The sequence below is a fragment of the Coturnix japonica genome, chromosome Z, assembly GCF_054131305.1.
Source record: "Coturnix japonica strain WE chromosome Z, WE-NBRP24, whole genome shotgun sequence".
Taxonomy (NCBI): Eukaryota; Metazoa; Chordata; class Aves; order Galliformes; family Phasianidae; genus Coturnix; species Coturnix japonica.
The window spans coordinates 51531228-51555146 of NC_140702.1; the positions used below are offsets into that span (position 1 = coordinate 51531228).

General features: G+C 40.0%; 2 protein-coding genes across 2 annotated transcripts; both read left to right on the forward strand.

Annotated features, from left to right (window-relative positions):
• Window positions 1–5146: 5146 nt before the first annotated feature.
• F2R (coagulation factor II thrombin receptor) lies at window positions 5147–14519 on the forward strand. Its single transcript, XM_015848878.3, has 2 exons — window positions 5147–5286; window positions 11615–14519. The coding sequence occupies exons 1-2, from the start codon at window positions 5205–5207 to the stop codon at window positions 12793–12795; spliced, it is 1263 nt and encodes a 420-aa protein (XP_015704364.2). The 5' UTR covers window positions 5147–5204; the 3' UTR covers window positions 12796–14519.
• A 5491-nt stretch (window positions 14520–20010) lies between these two features.
• LOC146754029 (putative COBW domain-containing protein 7) lies at window positions 20011–23519 on the forward strand. The gene is made up of 5 exons (XM_085529522.1): window positions 20011–20190; window positions 21239–21283; window positions 21834–21890; window positions 23181–23232; window positions 23482–23519. The coding sequence occupies exons 1-5, from the start codon at window positions 20096–20098 to the stop codon at window positions 23485–23487; spliced, it is 255 nt and encodes an 84-aa protein (XP_085385648.1). The 5' UTR covers window positions 20011–20095; the 3' UTR covers window positions 23488–23519.
• Window positions 23520–23919: the final 400 nt, after the last annotated feature.

The following is a 23919-nucleotide window of genomic DNA, read 5'->3' on the forward strand; positions in this document are numbered from 1 at the left end:
CCTTTTTATGCCTCTGGAAGTGGTGGTGATTTTCCTGATAAATGACCAATTACATCTACAGGGTAAGAGCCTGTATAGAGAATAATATACTATATAAAGTGAGGGGAAATAGCTCCTGTTCTTGCTTTCCTTGTGACAAAACAGTTTCAAAAGATGAAAGTGTAGTAAGACACTCTGGAATAGGTAGTAGAAGCAAAAAGACAAGCAATTCTGAAGATGAAATAAAACTAGTGGATACTCACCTGTTTACAATACAAGCTGGAAAAAAAAGATTACACTTACTAGAGGCAGTTCTTTAGGCATGGCATGAAGTGTGAGCACTTCACTACTTTACTTTAAAACAGCTACTATTCCTAACAAAACAAACAGTCCTTGGGTTCTTCCCTTTTTCTTCCAGCTAGTTATACTGCATTTGCTATTTACCATTTATCATTTTTATGTTACTTTTTAGCATCAACATCCAGGTTCTCTTAAAATAGTAGGGAAGCTGAAAGTAGCACTTACAACAGGTCAGTTGGAAGGGACCTGCAAAGATCGTCTACTCCAGCCATCTAGTTTCACCACTTCAGGGAGCTGCAGGAAGCAGAGAGGTCCTCTCAGTTTTCTTTTCCAGGCTGGGCAACCTGACTATTCTCAGCCTCTCCTCCAGCTCTGCTGCCAGTTGTCTCATCTCCTCTGGATGCTTTGAAGTATCTTTATATGCTTTATGTGTTACGCAGCTCCGAACTACACACAGTATTCAAGGTGAGGCTGCTCCAACACTGACTGCAGTTGGAGAGTCACCTCTTTTGACCTGGTGGCCATGCTGTGTTAATGCACACTAAGTGTGATTTGCTCAAGCCAAGCCTACTGACACCAGCACCTCCAGGTTCCTTCCTGCTGAGCTGCTCCCCAGTCACTCATTTCCCCTCTGCATTTTCCTTGCTTGCTCTGTTGTCCTGCTCCAGTGTCTATGGATTCTTCTTCAAGGCCTGCTTAGCTCTGTGAATAGAACCTTCATGGGTCATCTACTGGCTGCACCTGAAGTACACCTGCTTACAAAAAGTTATTGGGTTCTTAGGTAATGTAGGAAATGTAAGGTCTGTATGCTTGGTGTCACCTCTTCCAACCATTTCTCGACATTCCTGCTTTCCTAGTACACATCAAAGAATAGCTTCCATTTAATTTATGATCTTTGGAAGCTTTTCTTCTTAATTAGCTGGTTGTTTGTCACTGAACAAATAATACACCTGCTAAACAAGACTGACCACAGTGGCTTCCACCTGAATATAAGATTGACAGGTACTACCAGGTACCATGTAATTGGGCAGAGTAATTCTCTACCTGTCAAACAGGTGGCATCTCCTAAAAAGTACAGTAAATGGACTTCAGGGAGGTTACTGCAAGCTCCAAAACTTTGGGCCTCCAACTGTGTGTAGCTAGATACTACTTGATGAAACCTGGCTCATTCAGGAAATGATCTTGTGGAAAGACTTGCCTTGCTAGAGATGAAAATGGAGAGAAAAGCCAGAATAGATGAACAGTGCTTTACTCAGCTGTTTCCACCACTGGAGGAATTGCACCCTGCCTGTCTGTTTTTTAAGCCTCTTGTCCTAGATTGTAATAGTGAAATTATAAAAGCCAATGATCTTTGGCTGACAGCTGTGCAGTTCACATTTTTCTACCTCTACAGTATGATTTTTAGAGCTGACCAGGAGTGGTTTGCAGTTAACTTAGTTTGATTTTGAACTTGTTCATTCTGGGAAGACTCAAGCTCTAAAACAAGCCACAAAATTGTAGAGAGAACATTTATCTTATTTGGCCAAGCAGAGAGGGACACCATTACAAGTCACAGCTGTGGTCTGTTTTACTGGATGCCTATCTGCAGACATTCTTTAGCAGCCTTAAAAGACAGCAGAAGCAACAAAACAAACTTCCCACTAATAGAAAATTCAAAGAGCAACAGTCACACATGACCTCAAACAGTTCCAAACTACATAGACAGCACAACGCTTTTTGCAGACCTGGAAGACTGGTTTTGCCTCTAAAATAAGCTGCTATCCCTTTTAGAGCAGTAACTACTAACCCCAGTCTTGCACTATTGTAATCTTGTAGCACCTGAACATTAGAAAAATGGCTGCTTCCTCACTGATGTAGCAATGCAAATAGATAGTTCTAGGCTTTCTTAATATTTCTTGGTTGACCTACTATGGTTGTATAGGAATGAAGTTCTGCAGTGTAAAATATTCCTTACAGTAAAAAAGATGGAAGAACCAGAATTTGAAAGTGGTACAAGTTTTAGAATGCATCAACACTTCACTTCCCTTACAATTAGTTTGCCCAGACTGAGAAAGTAACACTTCCTGTATCAACAGTAATTCAGCTTGCAGTGGTACAAAGAACATAGCTGAGTCTGCTCCTTATAGCAGAATGGAAGGTCTTCACTGTAAGTATGTCATGAGATTCCCTTCACATCTTTCACAGATGTAGCAGGCTGTGGCTTATTACCCGACCTCTGCCCAACCAGTGAAGACAACTGGAACTTACATACGAAAAAGTGTATAATTCTGCTGAGGTCTAGAAAACATTTAGAAAGAGGTGTTTTTGCTGTGGTTTAACCCAGCAGACAGGGAAGTACCATACAACCTTCTGCTCAGTCCAACCCTCTAAGATGAATATTTAAACGTTATAAATTCAACATTAAAATAAAATAATTTTAGAAAATGACTCATTTCTTCACAGAAAATTCCTTTTACAGCTTCTCTTACTGTCCTGCCAGTGAGGGGCTGGGGATCACAAGGAACTCAAAGGGAGAGAACTGGGGCAGCTGACCTAAACCAGCCAAAGGGATTTCCCACAATATATCGTGTGCTTTGAATAAACAACAGAACTGAGGGGAGTTGGCCAGGGGGGTTAGCTGCTGCTTGAGGACTGGCTGGGGACTGGTCAGTAGGTTGTGAGTCATTGTGGTGTGCATCACTTGTTTTGTAAATACATACTTATTTACTTACTTGTTTACTATATAATTATCGTTAGTTTTGTTTCTCTCTTCCATTTCTATTTTAAAAAATAGTTTTTACCTCAGCCTACAAGTTCTGCTCTTTTTTCTCCACTATCCCTCTGGGAGTGGGCAAGAGAGCAAACAGCTGTTTAGCTGCCTGCTGGGTTAAACCACAGTAACCTCCAGTAAAGAGATCCCACAGCTTCTAGACAACCTATGCCAGCACTCTGCCACCCACGCAGCATAGCACAGAAGTGTTGGCTGGTGCTCATTTGTGCCTGTTTCCTCTCGTGCTGGCACTGTGCAGCAGTGAGAAGAGAGGTTTTTGCAGTAGCACTTCCTGAAGCTTAAGTATCTGCTATCAAAAACATTTACCAGAATGAAAATACCTGCTTATATTCAAGCTCATATCAGAGTAATTTGGCAAGTTGTGAATACTGGGGAAAACAGTGCAATGCTTCCCTATAAAACCAGAGTGTTCAAAGCATGTAAGTCCTCACAACTTGAGGACATAGTCCCACTGTGGACCTTAATCTGTCACCTCTCTAATCTCCAGTTTGAACCCTTGGAAAGATGTTTCCTTTTGCATTTCTCAGTAAAACAGAATTCTTAAAATGCTCCCACATCTGCAAGGAATTGAACTAGGTTTGTGGCCTGTTTTTACTATATATGGTGTGTTAGAGTTAGTTCCATATTTGATTATACATATTCTTTTCAAGGCCATCTACATTTAGGTCATCAATGTCACTCTGCTGTGCACATTTACAAAGATTAAAACCACATTTGAGTCTTATAAATACAGGCTATGTAAATGGAGTGCCTTTGACAGAAAGCACATACACAGAGCTCTGCGTGTTCACAGGGTGCCTGAATTTCATTCAGTGAAATGAATCTGCTAAAATAATAGGTGTTTATATGGATGGCACAGTGAGTTTTTCCCACACAGACATCCCACCAGTAAATACTGTAACTCATTCTCTATCTTTTGAAGGCACCTCTCTCAGCTATCGCAGCTTTATGGAAACTGCAGCATGGTAGATGAATTCAGACCTCAAATAGCTTCTGCTTGTGCATACACCAAAAAGATAACATTGGCTATTGAAAGCCTCTGCTGTTACACTACCTTCACATATTCTTATACAGCAGCAAGACCACAGAAGTGCCCAAGGTTTCACTCCATCTTCCAAAACAGAAAAAAAAAAATAACTAACCTCTAATTGAAGTGTTTCCTAAATTGATAGAAGCTAAGTTTGTGATTAAGCAAAAGGTATCTTCTGTGGGCTCCCCACTGTGTCCAAGGATGACAGAGGTTTGGCTATGGATATGTCTCTTGCTAACTAGCAACCACCTCTTACCTGGTGGCAGAAGGGTCGGCCAGCAGTACGGCTATCACACTGCTTGCTTTGTGCAAACAGCAGTCAGCCTAACAGTGTGATAATGCAGAGCAGTGGCCAGAATTGTGCACTGCCGAGCAAGATAAGATTAGCACTGGATCCTCCTGCTGTCAAGAGTTGACTTCCCATCCTTGTTATTCTCAGTTAAGTATCAGTGTTTCTGCAGTAATAACACAACTGTAACTGATCCAGTTCTGAACAGAGGCCTCCTCCCATTATTCCTGTACTGCTCTAAACACACATGTATATAGTTGAGGGCAGGGCTGCATAGCCCAGCAAATCACGGGACGTGCAATGCTTATGACTGCAGCACATACCTCAGGAATAAAATACACTCAAACTACCGGTGGAGTGGAATAGCATTCTCAGCAAACACAGCCTAAACGATAGCGGCAAAGCCGTCTACCTCTACAGCTCCGTCGGGGCGCCAGCACACCGGCCCTCCACCCGCACAGGTGCCGCAACACTGGGAGCAGCCCCGCCCAGACGGAACAAAGCGGGCGTGAGAGCCACGCGGTCGAGGAATAGCGTTGGGTTGTTTTGTGCTTCCAGCCTGCCCAAACCTTCGGACAAAATCCCTCGTTCCGCACTTCTCCTTACCCGTGGGATACTACAAGCCAGCAGCACCACGACCCCCAGCCCCAGCGGCGAACCCGGCACCACCCATCCCTCCCACTAGGGACCGTCCCGCCCCCGCCCGGCAGGAAGGCGCCCCCGCCTCTCCCAGCAGCGGCCGAGGGGCGGCCAGGCTCGGCTCCTCCCGGCTCCTCCCGGCTCTCACTCGCTTCCCGGCGTGGCCGGGACGGACGAACCGCGGGGCTCCGGCAGCCATGGGGCTGCTCGCGCTGCTCTGCGCCCTGGCCGTCCTCAGCTGCCCGCTGTTGCCTTCCCCCGCCGCCGCCGTCCGAGCCGGTGAGTCGCGGGTTCGTCTCGACGCGGCGGGGGCTGCCAGGGGTCGGGCGGGGGCTCGGCTCGGCTCTGCCGCCGGCCTGGGTTGTGGGGGAGAGCCTGCTCGCTTCGGAGCCCTGAAGTGCTGCGGTGGGGGTGCTCGTGCGGCGTTGATTGCTGCGGTTTGCCCAGATAAGTGTTGATCGGTGGTGGGTTTCTTTGTTTTTTGTTTTGTCTTGTTTAAGTGAATGCTACAGCTCTGGAATACAGATGATGCCGGGTGTTCGAAAACAAAGAACGGTTTACAGCCACCCGGCGGCTGACGGGGTGGCCAAGAGGTAGCAGGTAGTGGCGAAAGGCTGTGATGGGCGGTGGGATGCGGTGTTCGGTGCCCCAGCAGCGCGTTGACAGCTCCGAGAGGCAGCGTGTCCGCCGAGTCTGCAGGTAGCACCAGTCCGGGGAGGTGTGCCGGCACCAGCCAGCTCAGAGCAGGCTCTCCAGTTAGATGAGTTTTCTCTTTGTTCATCTGGAAATAACACCGATGACAGCGTATACTCTGCCGGATGAGACTTCCGACCCATCTGGTTCAAAACCCGACTTGGTGGTGTAGCGTGCAGGGAAAGAGTGCAGAAAACATGCCCAGCCTTGTGGGTTCTAGCCGAGGTGCAGTGGTGCAGAGCTAGGTTAAGCACTTGCAGATAGCAAAGGATTCTTCTGCAAGGTTCTGTGTAACACTTATTTCAGCACAGCGCTCCTGCTGAGGGAGCTGGAACAGAGGGTCTGCAGCTAGGAGCAGGCCTTCTGAAACAAAGGCTGAAAGAGGAGTGAGCTGGTGCTTGTGCTGGGAGGAAAGGACCAGAGGGAGAAACCTAGTGCTGCTATACAACTTATTGTCACAGGGACATGAGGGAATAAGGAGACCACAAGTGTGTTTATGCTGGCAGAGAACGGAAGTGTCCTTGTTGAAAGAAATGGGGGGAATGCATGCGTGGGAGGTAATAACAAACTACAGAAGTTAATGCTGGAAGAAGACTGTACTGCTGAATGCTCTTATTCCAGTTTCCAGAAACATCCAAGCTTGTTTTCCTGCTTTCTGCAGTGTAGTCTTCTCTAAAGGACATCCTAAAGTGCATCGTTCATTTGCTGCTTCCTTAGGAAACAATGAAGAATGTAGTTACTGTATGATAAGAGGCTGAGAAAAGAAAAGCCCAAATTATTTGATGCACAGTGGAATCAATAAAGCCCAGCAACTGAGCATGGCTTCTCTCTCATTTCACCCACTCCCTCAGCAGTGTCATTTCCCCACTGACCTTACAGCAGCCCTGTTTTCACCACAGTGTACTTAGATCCCCTTTCATCTGCATTGCTCTGTTCCTAGGCTCGCTCTGTCCTGCACCTGCAGCTTCTTCCCTGCTCTCTCCTTGTTCCCTCAACATCCACAGTTCCCACCTTGTTGGCCTCAGGTGGACCTGCAGACAGGAGGAAGAAGGCAGCTTTGTAGCAGGTGCTGGGCACTTGCTCCTGAGCTCTTCAGATGCTGCCTCTGAAAAGCCAAGCAGCATGCTGGCTGAGGTCTGAACTGGCCCACGCTTTCCTGTATGGCAACAGGTGACTGAAAAGAGAAATGTTGCCATGGCTTGGAGCCAGCACTTGTAGCAAAAACTAAGGAGAAAGGAAAGCAAAAAGGAACAGTTTGCAAGAAAATGGTACTTAAGTAAGCTGTGTTAAAACTGCTACTGAGTCATTTATGTAATACAGTAATGAATATGATATAAATGGAGAGATTTGACAAAGGATATTTTAAAAATTATGGTGTGTGTTGTTACAAAAGGTAGTCACTGTCATCTCTCCTACAAGATTAGCTTCCTTATGAACATGTCTCACTTGCACATCTCATTCTATCTTTACTTAATTTACATGCCACTGAAAAATATGGATTCTAGATGCCGGTTATACAGAGGGGAGGTACAAGGAGCAATGTTTTTGTTGTAAGCCAGTGGTGCAGCACCGCAGTCAGTAATGTCCGGAACTCAATATAAATGGTTATCCAGTGGCACATCTTTAACTGGCTTAACCAATGTTTAGTTTCCACCTCATAAAAACAACCACTGGGAGATGAACATAAATATTGCTTGTTTATAAACAAGTATATAGAAACACTTCTGATTTATTTTATTTTTTTCCCTGGTACTCAGGTGATGTAGGGTGATGTCAAAGATTGGTTGAAGCTGTTGTATTTTTTTGCTCTCTACTTTTCCTTTCATGGTGCAGTATTCTCAGTAACTTCTTACATGCGAAAACTGACATGAAATGAAATTACAAAACAGCTCTGTGTAGAACAAAGCATCATCTTTCAGGGTAAGCAGAATGTGTGAATGATAACCAGGAATCCAATAATAGTATTCAGTGGAAGACAGAACACTACAGTATGTTAAAGTCAAATGATCCCCAACTTACTGACTGAGCTTTCTGTGTCGTTTCCCTGCGTCTTTTTGGAGAATCAGTGTAAGGATCAGAGGCAGTAAAAGAAAAATTCAAGCTGTTGGGTATTTTCACCTTTCAAAGTTCTTACTAGAAACAAACTGTGTATGTAGCACAATGTCCTAATGGTACACCACGAGGATAAAACTTTATCCCATCATTCTTAATAAACCAGGGTTCTTGTGTATGTTATAAGTACAGGCAGCTATTAAGTCAGTTAGAATGCTATTAATTATCAAAATAATAATCCTGGAGTTTTGACCTCTTTCCAGAAGATTGTGTCTCAGCCTTGCAAAAGCAGGATGACTGTTTGAATGCTTATGATTATTATGCTATCAAACCTTTACTTCTTTTCTAACAAAATATTGTTGTGGCTAAAAATTATTGAAGCTGTAACCAGATGGATTTTAGAGGCATGTAATGTGACATTTTATACAGCTCAGACTCAATACCTAGAAGATTCTGGTATAGTTGTAGCTGTCTAATGGTAGTTTTAAAATCTTTTCTGTACAGCATTTGGTTTGCTATGGCTTATAGGTAAAGTCTGTTTCCCATTACAGATTGTCATACATTTACTGTCAAGGTTCATTAAAATCTTTTAAAATAACACGTTGCCATCTCATCCTCTGCCCAATCTGATCATTGGCTTTTTCAAATAAACACTGACACACAAGGAATCCAGAACCCCGGGCAGTAATATTCTTCCTTTCTGTTTTATCACGCATGACGTGCACTGTTGTTTTTTCTAATGGTGTACAGACAGTGGGTTATTCAAACAAATATCTTTGCAAAGGAAAAGAACTGGTATGCAGCCATCAATATCTTCAAATCAAATTGAACTTCATTAAGAAAGTTTAAATTCTTGCTCTCTAGAGGGAGGCGGAGTAACAGCCAGGTTAAGGTCTCGTCCTATTTTCGCATATCGGATATGGTTTGGGCACAGTACACAGTGTGGAGGTGTTGGTAACAGCATCAGGGTTGAGTTCAACTTGAATTAAAGTCACTGCCTATATGAAGAATACGTCGTTTATGCAGAGTATCATTTCAGATAATTTTAGAAGAATTAAATTTACTTCTGTAATGTTCTCATCCTGAATTAATCTAGTAGATTTCTACTTCTAGAGAAGTTTGATAATGGAGTAATGCAAACTCAAAATACTTCAGACTGTAATTCAGTTTGTAAACAGGTTAGCTCCAGGAATTCTGCATGTAACTAAACTTAGCAGCACTGTTTAACTATAGGAACAGCCAAACAAAGGTCAGTGGCTGGTAAACAGAAACTCTCCTAGTAGTCATTTTTCTCAAAGCTTTTTCATAGTGCTCTAATGAGTCACTGTCAAGAAGTACGTTGGGTTACTCTCAAGTATTTTGGCCAATAACTATGGATCTGTGGATCCATGTAGTTCACTTACAAGTCCTCAAAAAGTGAGAACAGCAGTATTGCTTCACTGCGGCACTGCTAGCTACAGTGAGGCAGCAGAGGTGAAGCGCTTTGGAGTTCAGGGAGGCAGGCAAATGAGAGGTGCTTGTCAGCAGCATCTCAGCTCCCATGTTCTGTAGACCTCAGTAGCACAATGCTCATCTCCAAATGTAGCTCTGTTCTTATATCTGTGCTCTCCTCTGAAACGTGCTTACCTGATGTGAAACCACGTCACATCTTCTTTGTGCTTTGGTGGTGGAGGAACCAAGAAGGAGCTCTGGGGACTGGGATATCATCATTGTCCTTTCCTGAAGTTTTTGGTTTTTGAAACAGCACTGGAAGAAACAGGTATTTTATAGCATTTGAAGTCATTAATCAGAGCTGCAATTAAAGCTTTTTCATCACTCCTACTGATGTCTCAAAGCTTTACTGTGGAGACTTGTCTCTTGGCAGGAGAAATCAAGGGGTTTTTTGTTGTTGTTGTTTTCCAATTACATGCAGTTCTGATTTTTCCAAGAGAGGTGAACACCAACTGTGCCAATTGTGACAGTTTCCTCTTGCCGTAATCATTAAGCAGTGGAAATTACGTAAGTACTCAGCTGCAGGCTGAAGTTAGAGATGTTAAAGATAACTTACGCTGTATCTGAGCTGCGTAACTAAGAGCTGACTATTGGAGCCATCTAATCACTTGGACAGAACGTCTGAAATCGTGAAGGACTGGGGATCTGTAGTTCTGCCTTCTGTTAATGTTTTCTCTTGGAATGAGGACTAGATCTTTCTGTAATTTTGTGTAGTACCCTTCTGTGCAAACACTGTGTACTGAATCTCTCATACTTCTGTGCCCTTTGTGTTTTGGTGTATTTATTAAATAGTTCCTACTTCGGTTTACAGAGCAGTTTCCCAGATTTGAATTTTTCCCAGCAATAACTTTTTTTCTCTGAACTTTAGAGGATGCAGTCAAGTAACATCACACACAAACACAATTATCTCAAACACATCCCCCGTTTTGTGCTTTCCCCCCCCCTCCCAGAGCGCTGCTGTGATACACCATGATTCATGCTGCACAGCAGCTTTAAAAACTAAAAATCCCTGCTACCACTGCTATGATTTCATCCCATGTTTTACTAACATTCGAGCTGCAAGGTTGCTCTCTCATAGCCTGCTCACAAAGGTTAGCAGTTGGCTGCTTACAGCTGCTCTTGCCGTCTGCCTCGTTAAGACGCTTTTGTTCTCATCTGCATTTAAAAGTAAATGATTTGAATTACTGTAGAACAAGTAACTGCATCTAAAGAACACTGGTTTTAGATGGGTTAGTTGAGCTTAAGTACTTTCAGCTTACTGATTCAAGCTTACACAGCTTAATTTTTATTTTAGTAATCTAGAATTGAACAGATCATTTGTCTAGCTAAGCAGCTGAATTGTTACTTAAGCAGTAATAGCTGTCACTTCTGTCTGCTTACAGAACATTTCAAGTAAGCTACACCTAACTACTGTAAGCTGAAAATGATATATAATTCTCCAAAAAAAATTATCTGAAATAGTATCTACAGTAACTCTTCTGATGTTTGTTTTTACATATATATGCCTTTGCCACACGTTCAGTTCTCTGTAATTCACACTTTCATAACTTGCTATGTCTACATTCCAAAGGCAGACACCCTGTTCTGACTCATCTTCAGTAGCAGTCACTGAACCGTGCTGCAGAAGAGCTGGCTGTGGAGACAACCCTTGTGACAGGTTTTGGAAGTGCTGTAAGGGCATGCTGGACACACGCTGTTCTCAGTACATTCTGCAGGCTACAATAAGTAGAGCTGGTGAAGTGTTTCAATCAGTGCAAGATGTGGCTACCTGTAGCACAGGAAGAAGGCTGATTCATACCAGCGTTGACAGCTGTGTGGAGACTTCCGCTGTCTAACTTTAAATTCATCTGGCCATCTGTAGTTCCTGTCTCCAGAGACTACAGAAATGTCTCAGTAACTTGATGTTTTTAATTACATCACAGCATTTTGTTACTTCAGTGACACATAATTCTAGCAGGAATTCTGTGTATGAATTCCATGTCTATCCCAGTAGCTCATATTTTAGAAAATGTATGACAGGTTGGACAAAGAAAACCAGTGGGTAGCAGCTTTATAGTTGTTCTTGTGCTAAAGTAGCCCAAATACGCGAGATCGATTTGTTAAGCACAAGTAGAATTCAGCTGCTCTCTTTAAGAGCTTAAAAGCTGAGAGTTAAGAGTTTGCAGAGGAAATTTTACCTGAACATGTAACAGGGACTAGAACAAAACAAGATGGACCAAAATCTGTGAGTAGACCATGTTTTGAATAAGAAATTAACTGCATTATTTTGTATTACTAGTATGATTTTAGATTTCCTCGTTGAAAGCTATTTTCACTTCCCTGTAGCATGTAAATATTTGCTTTCTAATCTCTGTGCTTTCTTACATTTCAGGCCGTACATATAATGGAAGCAGAGCAATGGGCAGAACTTTTCTGATACCTATACCTCTGGAAGACATTGAAATCAGTGCTGAAAACGATTCGGATGTTGGATTAGGATCTACCAATCAGACTAGATCACCTCCACGTGAACAACGAACAGTGTCAGTGGAAACAGGGAGATACCTCACTAGTCCATGGCTGACCCGTTTTGTTCCTTCGGTTTACACAGTAGTGGTTGTGCTCAGCCTCCCTCTGAACATTACAGCCATATTCATGTTTCTGAAAAAAATGAAAATTGAAAAGCCAGCTGTAGTTTACATGCTGAATTTGGCTCTTGCGGATGTACTGTTTGTAAGTGTGCTCCCTTTCAAGATTGCTTACCATTTCTCTGGAAACAACTGGGTATTTGGACCTCGGATGTGCTGCTTCGTCACTGCTGCTTTCTACTGTAACATGTACTGTTCGATAATGCTGATGACAAGCATAAGCTTTGATCGCTTCTTAGCAGTGGTGTACCCCATGCAGGCTCTTGGCTGGCGTACATTAACACGTGCTTCAGTGATTTGTTTCATCATATGGTTTGTAGCAATAACTGGGGTTGTACCTTTTCTCATCAGAGAGCAAACTATGGAAATACCCAAGTTAAATATCACAACCTGCCATGACGTGCTAAGGGAATCTGAGCTTCACAGCTATTACACACACTTTTTCTCCGTCTTCTCATCTGTTTTCTTTGTGGTGCCATTTATAATATCTACCATCTGTTATGTGTGCATCATTCGATGTCTGAGTTCTTCTAGTATCGTTGCGGGACAAAATAAGAAGACGCGTGCCTTGCTCTTGTGTGTGGCTGTTTTCTCAGTTTTTGTCATCTGTTTTGGGCCAACAAATGTCCTGCTATTAATTCATTATATCCGTTTTTCATACGACAACAGCTTAGAGTATCTCTACTTCACCTATCTACTGTGTGTATGCATCAGCAGTGTTAGTTGTTGCATCGATCCCTTTATTTACTACTATGCTTCTTCTCAGTATCAGAGACAACTGTTTAGTCTCTTGAGTTGTAAAGAGACTTCAGATCCTAACAGCAGTAACAGCAGTGGCCAATCGATGTCTACCACTAGCAGAAGGGGCACATGTTCTACTAATGCAAATAACAGCGTCTACAGCAAATTACTAGTAATACAGTGAGACCATGTGTCTTACACATGCTTTATTTGTATACAGTTTCAGTCAAATAAGAAGATGCTATCTCCAAGAAATGCAGAAGCTTATACCATGTTGTGCAACATACAGTTTCATTATAGTAATGTACAGTCCAAATTAGTACAAGTGTATGTACATGTGTGTGTATTGTATTTGTACATAGGTTAGTGTTGAGGAGAAAAGTAGCTTTTTAATAACATCTGTTGACTGTTTTTTAGATGAAGTCCTTTTTACAGACAAATATTTAAATTGTTAGTGCAATTTATTATGGGGATATCATGAAATCCTATTGTGGGATTTTCAGCTGTATCATACAGTTTAAATTTCTTACTTACGGAGTCTGTCCATCTAACCATTATTCTATGAAGAAAGTGAAAATATCTTTCTAGGTAGATTTTTTCCTTTTATTTCTGGGATAGTCCATATACCATATGGGTATTATGGGCCCCGAGACTGTATATTTTACATGTTTATTTATGTTTATATGGTGTTAGGAATTTGAACGAATAATTAACAGCTATTGGTTGTTGAATTTTGTCAAAGAAAACTGCCCTCAGTGGCTCAGAGCAGCTTTTCTTTCAGTGTTCTTACCATCAATTTATGTTAAGTGTCTTGGTTATAACAGTGGTAGAACCAAATTACATCACATTGAACAGCACCTCAGAAAATATACTAAAAAAACATAATGTATCACCTTGTTATGCAGTTTGCAAATGTATGCTTTCTTGCACATTGTTAGTCATCATTTAATGACCAGCACTTGGAAGTATTCTTTATCTCTGCCAAGTCTGGATGTCTTATGTTATTGGTTGTGCACACATCAACTAAAATTGCTGTCATATGCAAGTAAACAGCTACCTTTACCCTCTGTAGCAGTACAAAAGGTGATAAAGCTAAATAAGAGGAAGTCAGTGTTAGAAATAAATGTGTAGATAATAGGACTTCACATAAAAGTAGAACCCAAATTAAGTAGGAATTTGGTTAATGTAGGTTTTGCCACAGGAAACAGGCAAGAACAACAACAGTGGCCAAATGTCCATCACAAGGGATAACCTTAATCTTCCTGCAGGTACTGTAAGAGAGAGAAGGTTCTTTGTGTTGATCTTCTCTTCTTGTTTTCTATCCACTTCTTATCAGGCTTAAACACAATTAAATGTTGAATTACCGGTGACTAGATTTTTGTTCTCAAACAGTAGCCACTTTCTGAATAAGTAAATAAAATAAACAAAATAAAAATACATGTATGTATTGTTTGTAAGGGTAAAAACCACAGATGTTTATATGAAATAATAAGACACATTCGCGTTTTTGTTGAACATTATGTTAGCAGTTGCTGCTTGATAGGTTGATTTGTTCTGTTTTTCCAGTAAATAGTTTACCTTAAAGCTACAGGAAACAGCTTCCTGCTTTCTGAGAAGTTACCTCTGTGCTTCCTATGGGTATAAGGTGGGGGTGGGTACTGCATTTTTAGATCAATCAGTAATTGGAAGTTATTTCAATGTAGTTGTATTTTGTTTACTTTTATATAACCAGAAGAGACAATCTGGTCAGTTTTGCAAGGACAGTATTACAGATAGGAGGGAAGGTACTTAATGTTTCAACTTTCTGTATTATAAACTGTAAGTGTTAACTCATTGCATTAATTTCTTGTTACATATTCCTATCATAACCAAATAAAGTAGTATCTACTTTGTTTCTTTGAGGTATAATTCTGCTGTTTGGTTTTGTAATGCTAAACTTGTAAGCCTTTGAAAATTTGGTGGACTCCATGAAATATAATGTAAAAAAAAAATAATTCCTGTACATTGGTCCAGCCACAGATGTCAAGAGTCAAAAAACCACGTATTTTACTAGGGACATTTTAAGGATAGAAGAAAGCATAATCAGCTCTGGCTCATAAGTGTATGTATAGATAGATAGATAGATAGATAGATAGATAGATAGATAGATAGATAGATAGATAGATAGATATACATATGTATACCACAGGGGAGTTTAGGTTGGTTTTTTGTTGTTTTCTATTTTTCCTGAGTGCTATAATGTATTTATGCAATGCATATGTAGTGTGCAGTGAAACTCAAGGCCTCTTATGTACCTGGAAATTGCACTTGCTCATCCAAAGCCCCTTGAATGTTTTGGTTCCAATACAAAACTGAATCCTGACATGACTTTAGACTGACATTACAGAACACCGGTGTCTACCAGTTTTTACATGGAAGTTTCACAGCAAGCAAACCTGAAAAGAAGTAAGTACACCAGCTGGTGGAACATTAATCCCAAGCAAGTAATTTAAAACTCTTTAATTGTGTTTTTAAGGATGACATTTTACAACACTATGCAATTTTGACTGCAAAACAGCAAATTCATACTGCAGCAAACGAAGTTGTTCCACCATCTGAACAGATGGGGTGGTTTCATTTATAACCTTTGTTTGCTTGAGAATGTTTGCAAACAAGCAATTTCTTCCTATGCTGTAGGGTGAAAAAGAAAAAAATAAGTAACTGCTTATCCTCACGAAGAAGAACATGAAAAAAGATTGCAAATAACAACTAAAAAGGATTTTATCTGTGCTTGTAGACTGTTACTCCATTTCTTGCAAACACACACAGGTTGGTTTTGCTGGTAATTCTAGCATGTGTGCACATGCCGAAACCAAACACAAACAACACCAACAAAAAAACACTGACAAGCAACCTGAAAACATTTTTAACATGAAATAAAAAGGCTTTACAAACCAAGTGCATCTCTTGACTTCTTCATAACTAGACTTAATGCTGAAGTTGCCCTTGAAATGTTTTTTTATATTGTCTAAGCATATATGAAAACACAACACTTTCATGTGCAAAAGTCTCCCACCCACACTGATCCTCTGCAAGTGCTTCAGCAAGCCTGCAAATACACATCTTGGTTGCATGCATAGAGGTGACCAGTAATTCCTGCACAGTGTAACACCTGCACTGACATTAAGTAAATACAGTCTTTTTCATAGCAAATGAAGCATTTCTAATTTAAACCTCATAAAGCAGTGTCATAGTGCTGTTGGTTGTGTTTTGCTGAAGCTTTGGCTTCATGTGACTGCAAAAGTAAACAGGAGAGCAATGGCAGGGCCCACCTACTGCAAGAACTAGGAAACTGCTAACATGACTAGGCAAGTCTCATACCCAGAAAATGACAGTTGAAGTCTTACTGAGTTTATCATTCCTGTGCATCTCACTCTGTAGTTAGTGCCTGCTTTTGCTGCTGCATTTTTTGGCAAGAAAATGAATTTAAAGGAAGGACCTGTTCATGCAGCAGTGGTTTACTTCGAGCCAATCATCTCAGAAATCTGAACATTTAAAATGAGCTTATAGCTGCTAAGGGAAGCAGTTAAGTAATGCGGTCACCATTTGAGGAAGTTATTACTGCATTTAGACTGGCATGATCAAGCTAACAGGAAAAGCAAACCACCTTTTCATGCTTAATGCGCCCTTGCATTGCTAGCTGGCAAAGAAAATAACTGTTGCACAGAAGAGTGAGAATCTGAGTACAATGAAATGAAACCAACTCATGTTCACATACTGTTTCTCTTGCGCCCTTTTCACATCCTTCATTTTATTAGTGGGGTAAGGATTAATGTGTATCATTTTCTGCATGCAGGAAGCAAACAAACTTGTGCCAAATTATATTTGGAAGTGAGGAGGTGACAGACAAAAATGCCTTTCAAAGCTTGGTAATGTTACCAGCCTGACAGATCTGTGTTATAGACATACTGGCTAGAGATGTGTGGGGGTGAGATTTGTAATCAGCATGGTTTCTGTTGGCAAAACATTTCATATAGCTGCTGTCACTAGTAAAACTGATTTCACAGGGGTAAGTTTGCAGTTTAACACGGGCTGTTGCCACTGTATCTCTCTCATGTTGCAATGGGATGCAGAGACAGACAGAAAGATTTAGAGACAGCAAGTCACCAACTACAGCTCTGCAATGGAGATCTGCTACCGCTGGGGGAGGAGGGAGCAGGGTCGGGTGAGATATTCAACTAAGTTGCTTGCTAATGTTTTTGTTTGTTTGTTTTATAATCACCGCCATTTTTTATTTGGTCACAGCTAGATCCTATAAAGTGAAGTGAAAACGGAAGTATTAATGAGACCTCTCAAGCACTCAGTGCTTTTGCATGATATTTTGCATTCAGCAAGTGGTAGACTTGGTTCAGTAACAGCTCATACAGCTGAAGAAGTGAACAAAAATAACATGCTATAACCCAAGTCACCACGAGGGAGCATTACAATGATTAGATACAGCTGTTGCAATTTGGCTGTTGGAGAGATCATTAGTAACCATATCTGAAAAACAAAACAAAACAAAACAAAATAAAACAAAACAAAACAAAACATGCTGAACTGTGAAAAAAATCAGTTCTCAGTAGATCTGGAAAAGTGAAAAATATTGGAAATACCTTGGGAAAAAAAAAGAAAGGAAAAGAAAAGAAAAGAAAAGAAAAGAAAAGAAAAGAAAAGAAAAGAAAAGAAAAGAAAAGAAAAGAAAAGAAAAGAAAAGAAAAGAAAAGAAAAGAAAAGAAAAGAAAAGAAAAGAAAAGAAAAGAAAAGAAAAGAAAAGAAAGGAAAGGAAAAAAAGAAAAGAGCACTGATTCTCTTGCTTCTCACTGTCAATGCCAATCATGTCCAAAGGGAATAAGAAGGCTGTATTGAGAAATACAGCAAGGATTTATGAAAAACTTCAGCAATTATGGTATTATTACAGATATATACGAACACAGAGTTAGGTATCTTTTGTAAAATTAGCCTGTGTTCTTTTGCAGCTGTTTTAATGCAATATATGAAGAGGGCAATCATTTTTCCTTCTCCAGGAATCCTCAGCCATCTCGGTTCTGTCATCTCCAGCAGGATCTAGTTCAAGGTCCTATTCCTGTAAACATTTCCTTATTCACAGGATTGAAACAGCACTGATACGTGAGTCAGAATGAACAATATTCATTACACAGCTCCTGAGATCCATGAAGAAGAATAAAAAAGGTAATTGTGAGCAGACAGATCGCACAAATAATGCTAACAAGTGAAGAAGAAAATTCTCTAACTAAGTATAGGGATTACAAAGAGAAGTTAAATGTCACGAAATAAGATGACATTCTGAATTCCATCTTCAGGAGCTCAGGGGCAGACTGAATCATTGATGTTCCTGGGTATTTCTGAGTGATGGGTGAGGAACCAGAAGGCACAAAATAATGTGACTATTAAACAGGTCGTAAAGGGCAAGAGCGAAAACACTGCTTGCATGACAAACATCACAATGTAAGGTTTACGAGAAGGAAGTGATTAAGGATGGTTTTACCTTGCACTGGAGAAAAATTTGGAAAAGTACACAAATATTATCATAAAAATGAGATCAGGATCCTGAGATCAAAAAGATAAATGTGATCCCTGAAACATATTTTAAGGAAAACTAGAACAATTCTTCCTGGACTGTTTATGGCTGCCAGGATTTACTTCCAACATATCCGCATGTTTGTTGGGTACATACTAGAAAACCTCCTTATGCTGGAGGATGTTTAGGAAAGGAAGTCCTCCAGAACTTTGCTACTGTCAGCATCAGAGCACATGCTTGCCTTGTGCATGGGATCACATATGGATGTAGTAGACTTGCACCACGTGGTATATATATGCTCAATCAGAATAGCCCATATTTTGAGTATTTAATATTTAAAACAAGAATAACTTGTAACTCATGCATTATTCACAGTAATTTGATGTTTTGAGAGAGTGGCTTATCAGCTCCATCTTTTGATTCCTTATGGACTCTGGAATGGATCTTCCCAGGTCTTGGGGATATGTCCAAATCTCTAAAAGTGGCCTTATGCTTGATCTCCATAGGATATCAGCACCAATGTTCCTTTTAACCTTTAAGAGTTTTATTTAGAAAGGAGGTGCCTGTCTCAGAGTCGTATGTGACTTGATATTCTGAGATTCATGGAATCTCAGAACTGTGGGGGTTGGAATGGACAACTGGGGATCATCAAGTCCAATCCTGCTAAAGCAGGTTCACGACAATAGTTTTGTTCTAGGTTTTATCATTTCACTCAAGAATCTTGGTTGTATTTCAAATAAATTTTTGCATTGCTATGGAATTTCAGGGAGAATTTTGTCTTAGAGACTGTCATTGATCCGTATTACTAGCAGCAGGAGGAGTAAGAACATATCTCTGACACCAGTGTGGTAACAAGTGACTTAAGGTTGTAAGTCAGGTAATTTAATGACTGTAATGGCAGGTACGGGGAGGAGAGGTTAGAGGGTTGGACTACTACATACTGTATCGGATTAACAGATGATTTAGTTGCCTGGAAGTAGAATAAAATGTCAGGTAACAGAGGCATCTAAGTAAAGTGTACTGAAAGAACAGACCTACAGAACAGTGAGGATTGGTAAGTGCAGAAATAGTTTTTCATTTCTAGCTTTTTCATTGATAGTTGGCCATAAAAACAGTTCCTTACAACGTAGTAACTTAAGCAGTATGAATGAAAATCATACATTGTGTAAAATGATTTTGGCATAGTTTAAATGCAAATTAATTTGAACATTTTTTAAACATGCTTAATCCAGTTGTTTTAATTATTGCCTAGCACTTGACAGAGGAGAAGCCAGAAGGCCTTGTCAACGAAGCATCTCGGTATGGATATCAAAACCACTTTTTTAATCATAGTCAGTGACTGCACTGTGCGGAAGATCATTCAAAATTGATTCTTTTTCTTTTCTAAGGTTTTCCCCTCCCTTGCTTTTAAACAAAGGTAGAAAGCAAAAATTACTCTGTACTTCATTTGATCATTCTGCTTAGATAGGAATTTTCTAATAAGTAGGTTGATCTGAAAATAATGCCTCCTCTTTTTTTCCATGGAAACTACAACAGATAGAGTACAAATAACAGGTTGAAAGAAGCTCAACTTTCAGCTACAAAAACAGTTTTCAGTATAGTCTCCTCACCATTAGCTATACATTTTTGCTAGCAGTGAAAAAGCCTCAGCATGCTGTGCTTGTAAACATTTCAGTGGCCATGGCTTGTCTTTCATGTCACTGTCTGCTGCTACTTTTGTCTCCTGAAATGCACAAGCCACAAGTAACCTCAAGAAGCTAATACTGTAGTCATTCCATGATGTTTTAGATGGCTGATGGTTTGGTTAATGTTTGCCTTCCTGTACTAACAATATAGTAATTTTACAGTGCTATGAGAGACATACTGCTTCTGCCTTACAAAAAACTGCTTTTTTTTTCAAGGTGTTCCTTTTTTCTTTTTCCAAATGCATAGGCAGGTTGCATTAGCTGATCTTGTAATCGTCAATAAAACGGATTTGGTGTCAAGGGAAGAATTGAATAAAGTCAGACCAACTGTCAGGTATGAAATTTCTGGTATAACCGTGACATTGTACGTGCTCAAATGTTATTAGAAATTAGATCTCATGATTGTTCCAACAGATCGTGTAGTGAAAAAGAGCAGTGAGAAAGCAGTGAAAAAGAGTCTGCCCCTTTCTGGAGATGTTTCCAGTGCATTTCTGTGCTTCCACAGTATTATCGGCTTGCCTAAGTAAGATTTGATGTTACCTGCTCAGAAGTGTAGAATTATAGAATAGAATCCAAGAATGCTCTTAAGTTGGAAGGAACCTTCAAGGACCATTGACTCCAACCTCTGGCTCTACTCAGGACCACCCAAAATTCCAATTCTATGTCTGAGAGCTTTCTCCAAATGTTCCTTGAACTCTGGCTGCTTGGGGCTGTTCCATGTCTACCGCCCTCTGGTGAAGAACCTTTTCCTAATACCCAACCTGACCCTCTTCTGGTGCAACTCCACACTGTTTCCTTGGCTAAATTAGGCCTAAAAAATGCCTTATAATAGACCTTTGTCTTAAGTGCTCACATTCTTATACTATTGGGCAGCTGTTGCCATTTGTCTGAGTTAACTACGGGGGGCAATGTCTGCTAGTCCATACATGTTTATTAGCAAATATAAAGGGGTATGGAAGATATCTGAATAATTGTCATGGATGTAAAAGAACAAATGGGCTGAATCAAAGCAGTGTTCAAAGGTGTGTTCCATCTTTCTCAGTACCCTGACAGACAAAAAGGAATATTGAGAAATACTTTGCAACGTTATTTGTGGTTCAGACTCTTGAGAATTCTTAACCTTGCAGTTTGTACTGGGAGAAGAAAAATGCTATGTTCAGTAGTAGTATTTTATTGTCAGAAGTTGTGAATTTTGACCTTGGTTCGGCTATAAAATGTCACAAAAGCAAACTTTTTCTTGATGCCTCTTGGACTGTAAAACATTTAGTAACAGTGTGAGAGATGTCGTTATGTTTCTTGTATTGCTCTACATTGTTAAATTGTTCAGTCGATAGATTACAGTTGCGTTTGCACCTCATTTTGCTTTTTTCTATTTGTTTTAGGTCAATAAATGGACTTGTTGAAATTTTGGAGACACAAAGGTCGAGGTATTAGATTAACCTGTATTCCAACAAGTACCAAATCCTGTCCCACTGACATTATTTTTACAAAGCTTTCATTATGATCTGTTGGCTGTGCACATGCATACCTACCTGTACTGTGTTTTAATGTGTGCTTGTGTTCAAAGAGGTACAGAACGATTGTTCCCATCAGAGAATTAGATAACACTTAGGCATCCAATTCAAATCACATCTTTTAGAAAACAGATTCTTGTGTGGGTTTTTTTTTTTGTTTGTTTGTTTGTTTGTTTAGTATTAATTTATTTTTTAACTGTATTCACTAAAATTCTCTTTTTATGCTCCCATATTACTGTACAGCTGAAAGCTGCTTTACTCCACGGTAGATAGCACTGACTGCTGACATCTGAAAATAGGGCTAGCTTCTGGTGCTTTGCATTGGAATAAGAGATCAGGAAAAAAAAACAACAAACATGAACAATTATTTGTATGTTTAAAAATGAGTAATCGAAGCTTCAGTACGCATAATTCTTACATGCAGTGAAAATACAAACCTTTCTTTCTCTCCCTATCTGTGCAGAGTTGATCTTTCCAATGTGCCGGACCTGCATGCTTTAGACAGTCTATCTGGAATCAGGTATGGCAATAATTTCACTTTTATTAAAAGGAATGCTCATTGCATAGATAGACGCATGAAGTAGGTACATTTACATTTAGGCAGAGTCTGCATCTGAATTTCTGTTCCATGTTCTAGTTCAGACACTTGTTTACAATTCTCAGTAAGAGTAAGAAGTAATAGAAAGAGGATGTTTTTCCACTTGAGATACATGCAGCAAAAGATTGTAGGGTTTGTAAAATGAAATGAGAGCCAAAGCACCCATGATTGTTTGGCGTTTTCCCCCCGTTTCCCTTGTTGAGGCTTTAAGTTGTCCATTAGTACTACTAGTAATCAATAAGATCTCAGTGCTTTTTTCTGGTTCTCTTAAAACTCAGAGGATTTAATTTTTTTCTTGCTTTACATTGTGATGAACTGGAGACCTTAGTTTTCACAGGAAACTCTGAGTTCCACAACAACCTAAGCCTTGGAAATGTTGTTCAGCGTGTTCCTGGATCCGTTATGTCCTCTGGTTCTTTTATGACTAAGAGGCTCAGCTTTAAATTAGCAAACACTGCACAGTGTGCAGTGGGAATTAGCTTTGGGAATGAGTTAAGTAGAAAGTGGTGTATAGTATTTCACTTCATTTTATACTGCACATTTTACTCTTAGAAGCAATGGCTTTGTTCATTTTTTACTTCCTAACATAGTTTCAAAAAGTGATGCCCAACAAATCATCCCACAGATGTCAGAAGTTACTTTTTTGTTTTGTAAAGTTGTAAGAGTGTAAAATGTAGATAGAAGTCCATGGCGACTTACTCTATGATGGTTAAAAGTTAGTAGGTCGTAGTACTAGCCTTGTTGTGAAAATGGGTCTCCTAAGTCTTTCTTGTAAGACACTGACAGCTGAGTTAGAACAAAGCGTTTCTAACCATAACAGACTCTCTTGGCCCAAGGACAGCTTGAATCCAACCAGAAATGACCATCCAATAGGTCACTCCTTGCTTTATCACTCATACGTCATAATTTTTTTCCTAATCTAGAAAGGAAATCCGTAATGGTTCTGTACATTACTATAGTCAAATTAGAGAATTGACAGTGGAATTCCAGCAGTTAATCTGTGGCAGACTTCCTATCACAGATCATTTGAAAGATCAAACAAACATAATTAAACATAACTATTCTGAGATTAAAGCTGAATTAACAGTTGAAAATTACTTTGATAACAGCACTTTAGTTTTGGTCTGCAGTACTGAAGAGTTTGTGTAGATCTTGTTTGAGATAATGACACTGCATCCATCCAGTGCAAATGCAACATCTGCTTGTTTACAGCTTGCAGAAAAAGTTCGAGAGTATGAAGACAACAGATGCACATCTCGACAAGGTAATTACAACAAGCACTGCTTCAGTCTCACTGTTAGAAGATAGTTCAGGATAACTGCAGCCATGGCATACTAATCATCTTATTTTTTCAGAAGGTTTCAGGTAGAGAATAGTATGTTTAAGATCTCTGCAATATTACCCTGAATGCCATGTACTTTGATACAGATAGATAGTAAATGTATATACTGAGTTCTGCTTTCAAATATGGCTTAAGAGTAATTCACAACATCCTTCTCTCCACATTGGGAAGATATAAATTTGATTGGTGAACTTTTCTATGAATGAAGAATTGGATGTAGGATTGGGTCCAGAGACAGCTGGTCAGTGGCTCAATGTCTGGATGGAGTTTGGTGATGATTGGTGTCCGCTCTACAAAACTGACAGAACAACACCGTTTTTATCAGGACACACTCTGTAAGATTTACTTTTTCTTTAATTATTTATTTTTTAATTTTTTTCCTTTGCCAAAGAAAAGTGGGAGTGTCATCAGCTTTTCCATAGCACAGGATCAGCTTAAGTCAAGGTAATCCTGATACGCTTCAGAGTCAGACACTGTCACAGCAGCTAAAGTCATCATGAGTCCCAAAGTGAGGTACACCAAAATAAAGAGAAACCTGGACACCTGAGAAATTCAAAACATGGCTGATCCTTTTATTTGTCTTTTTCCTTTTTTCCCCTCTCTTCATTT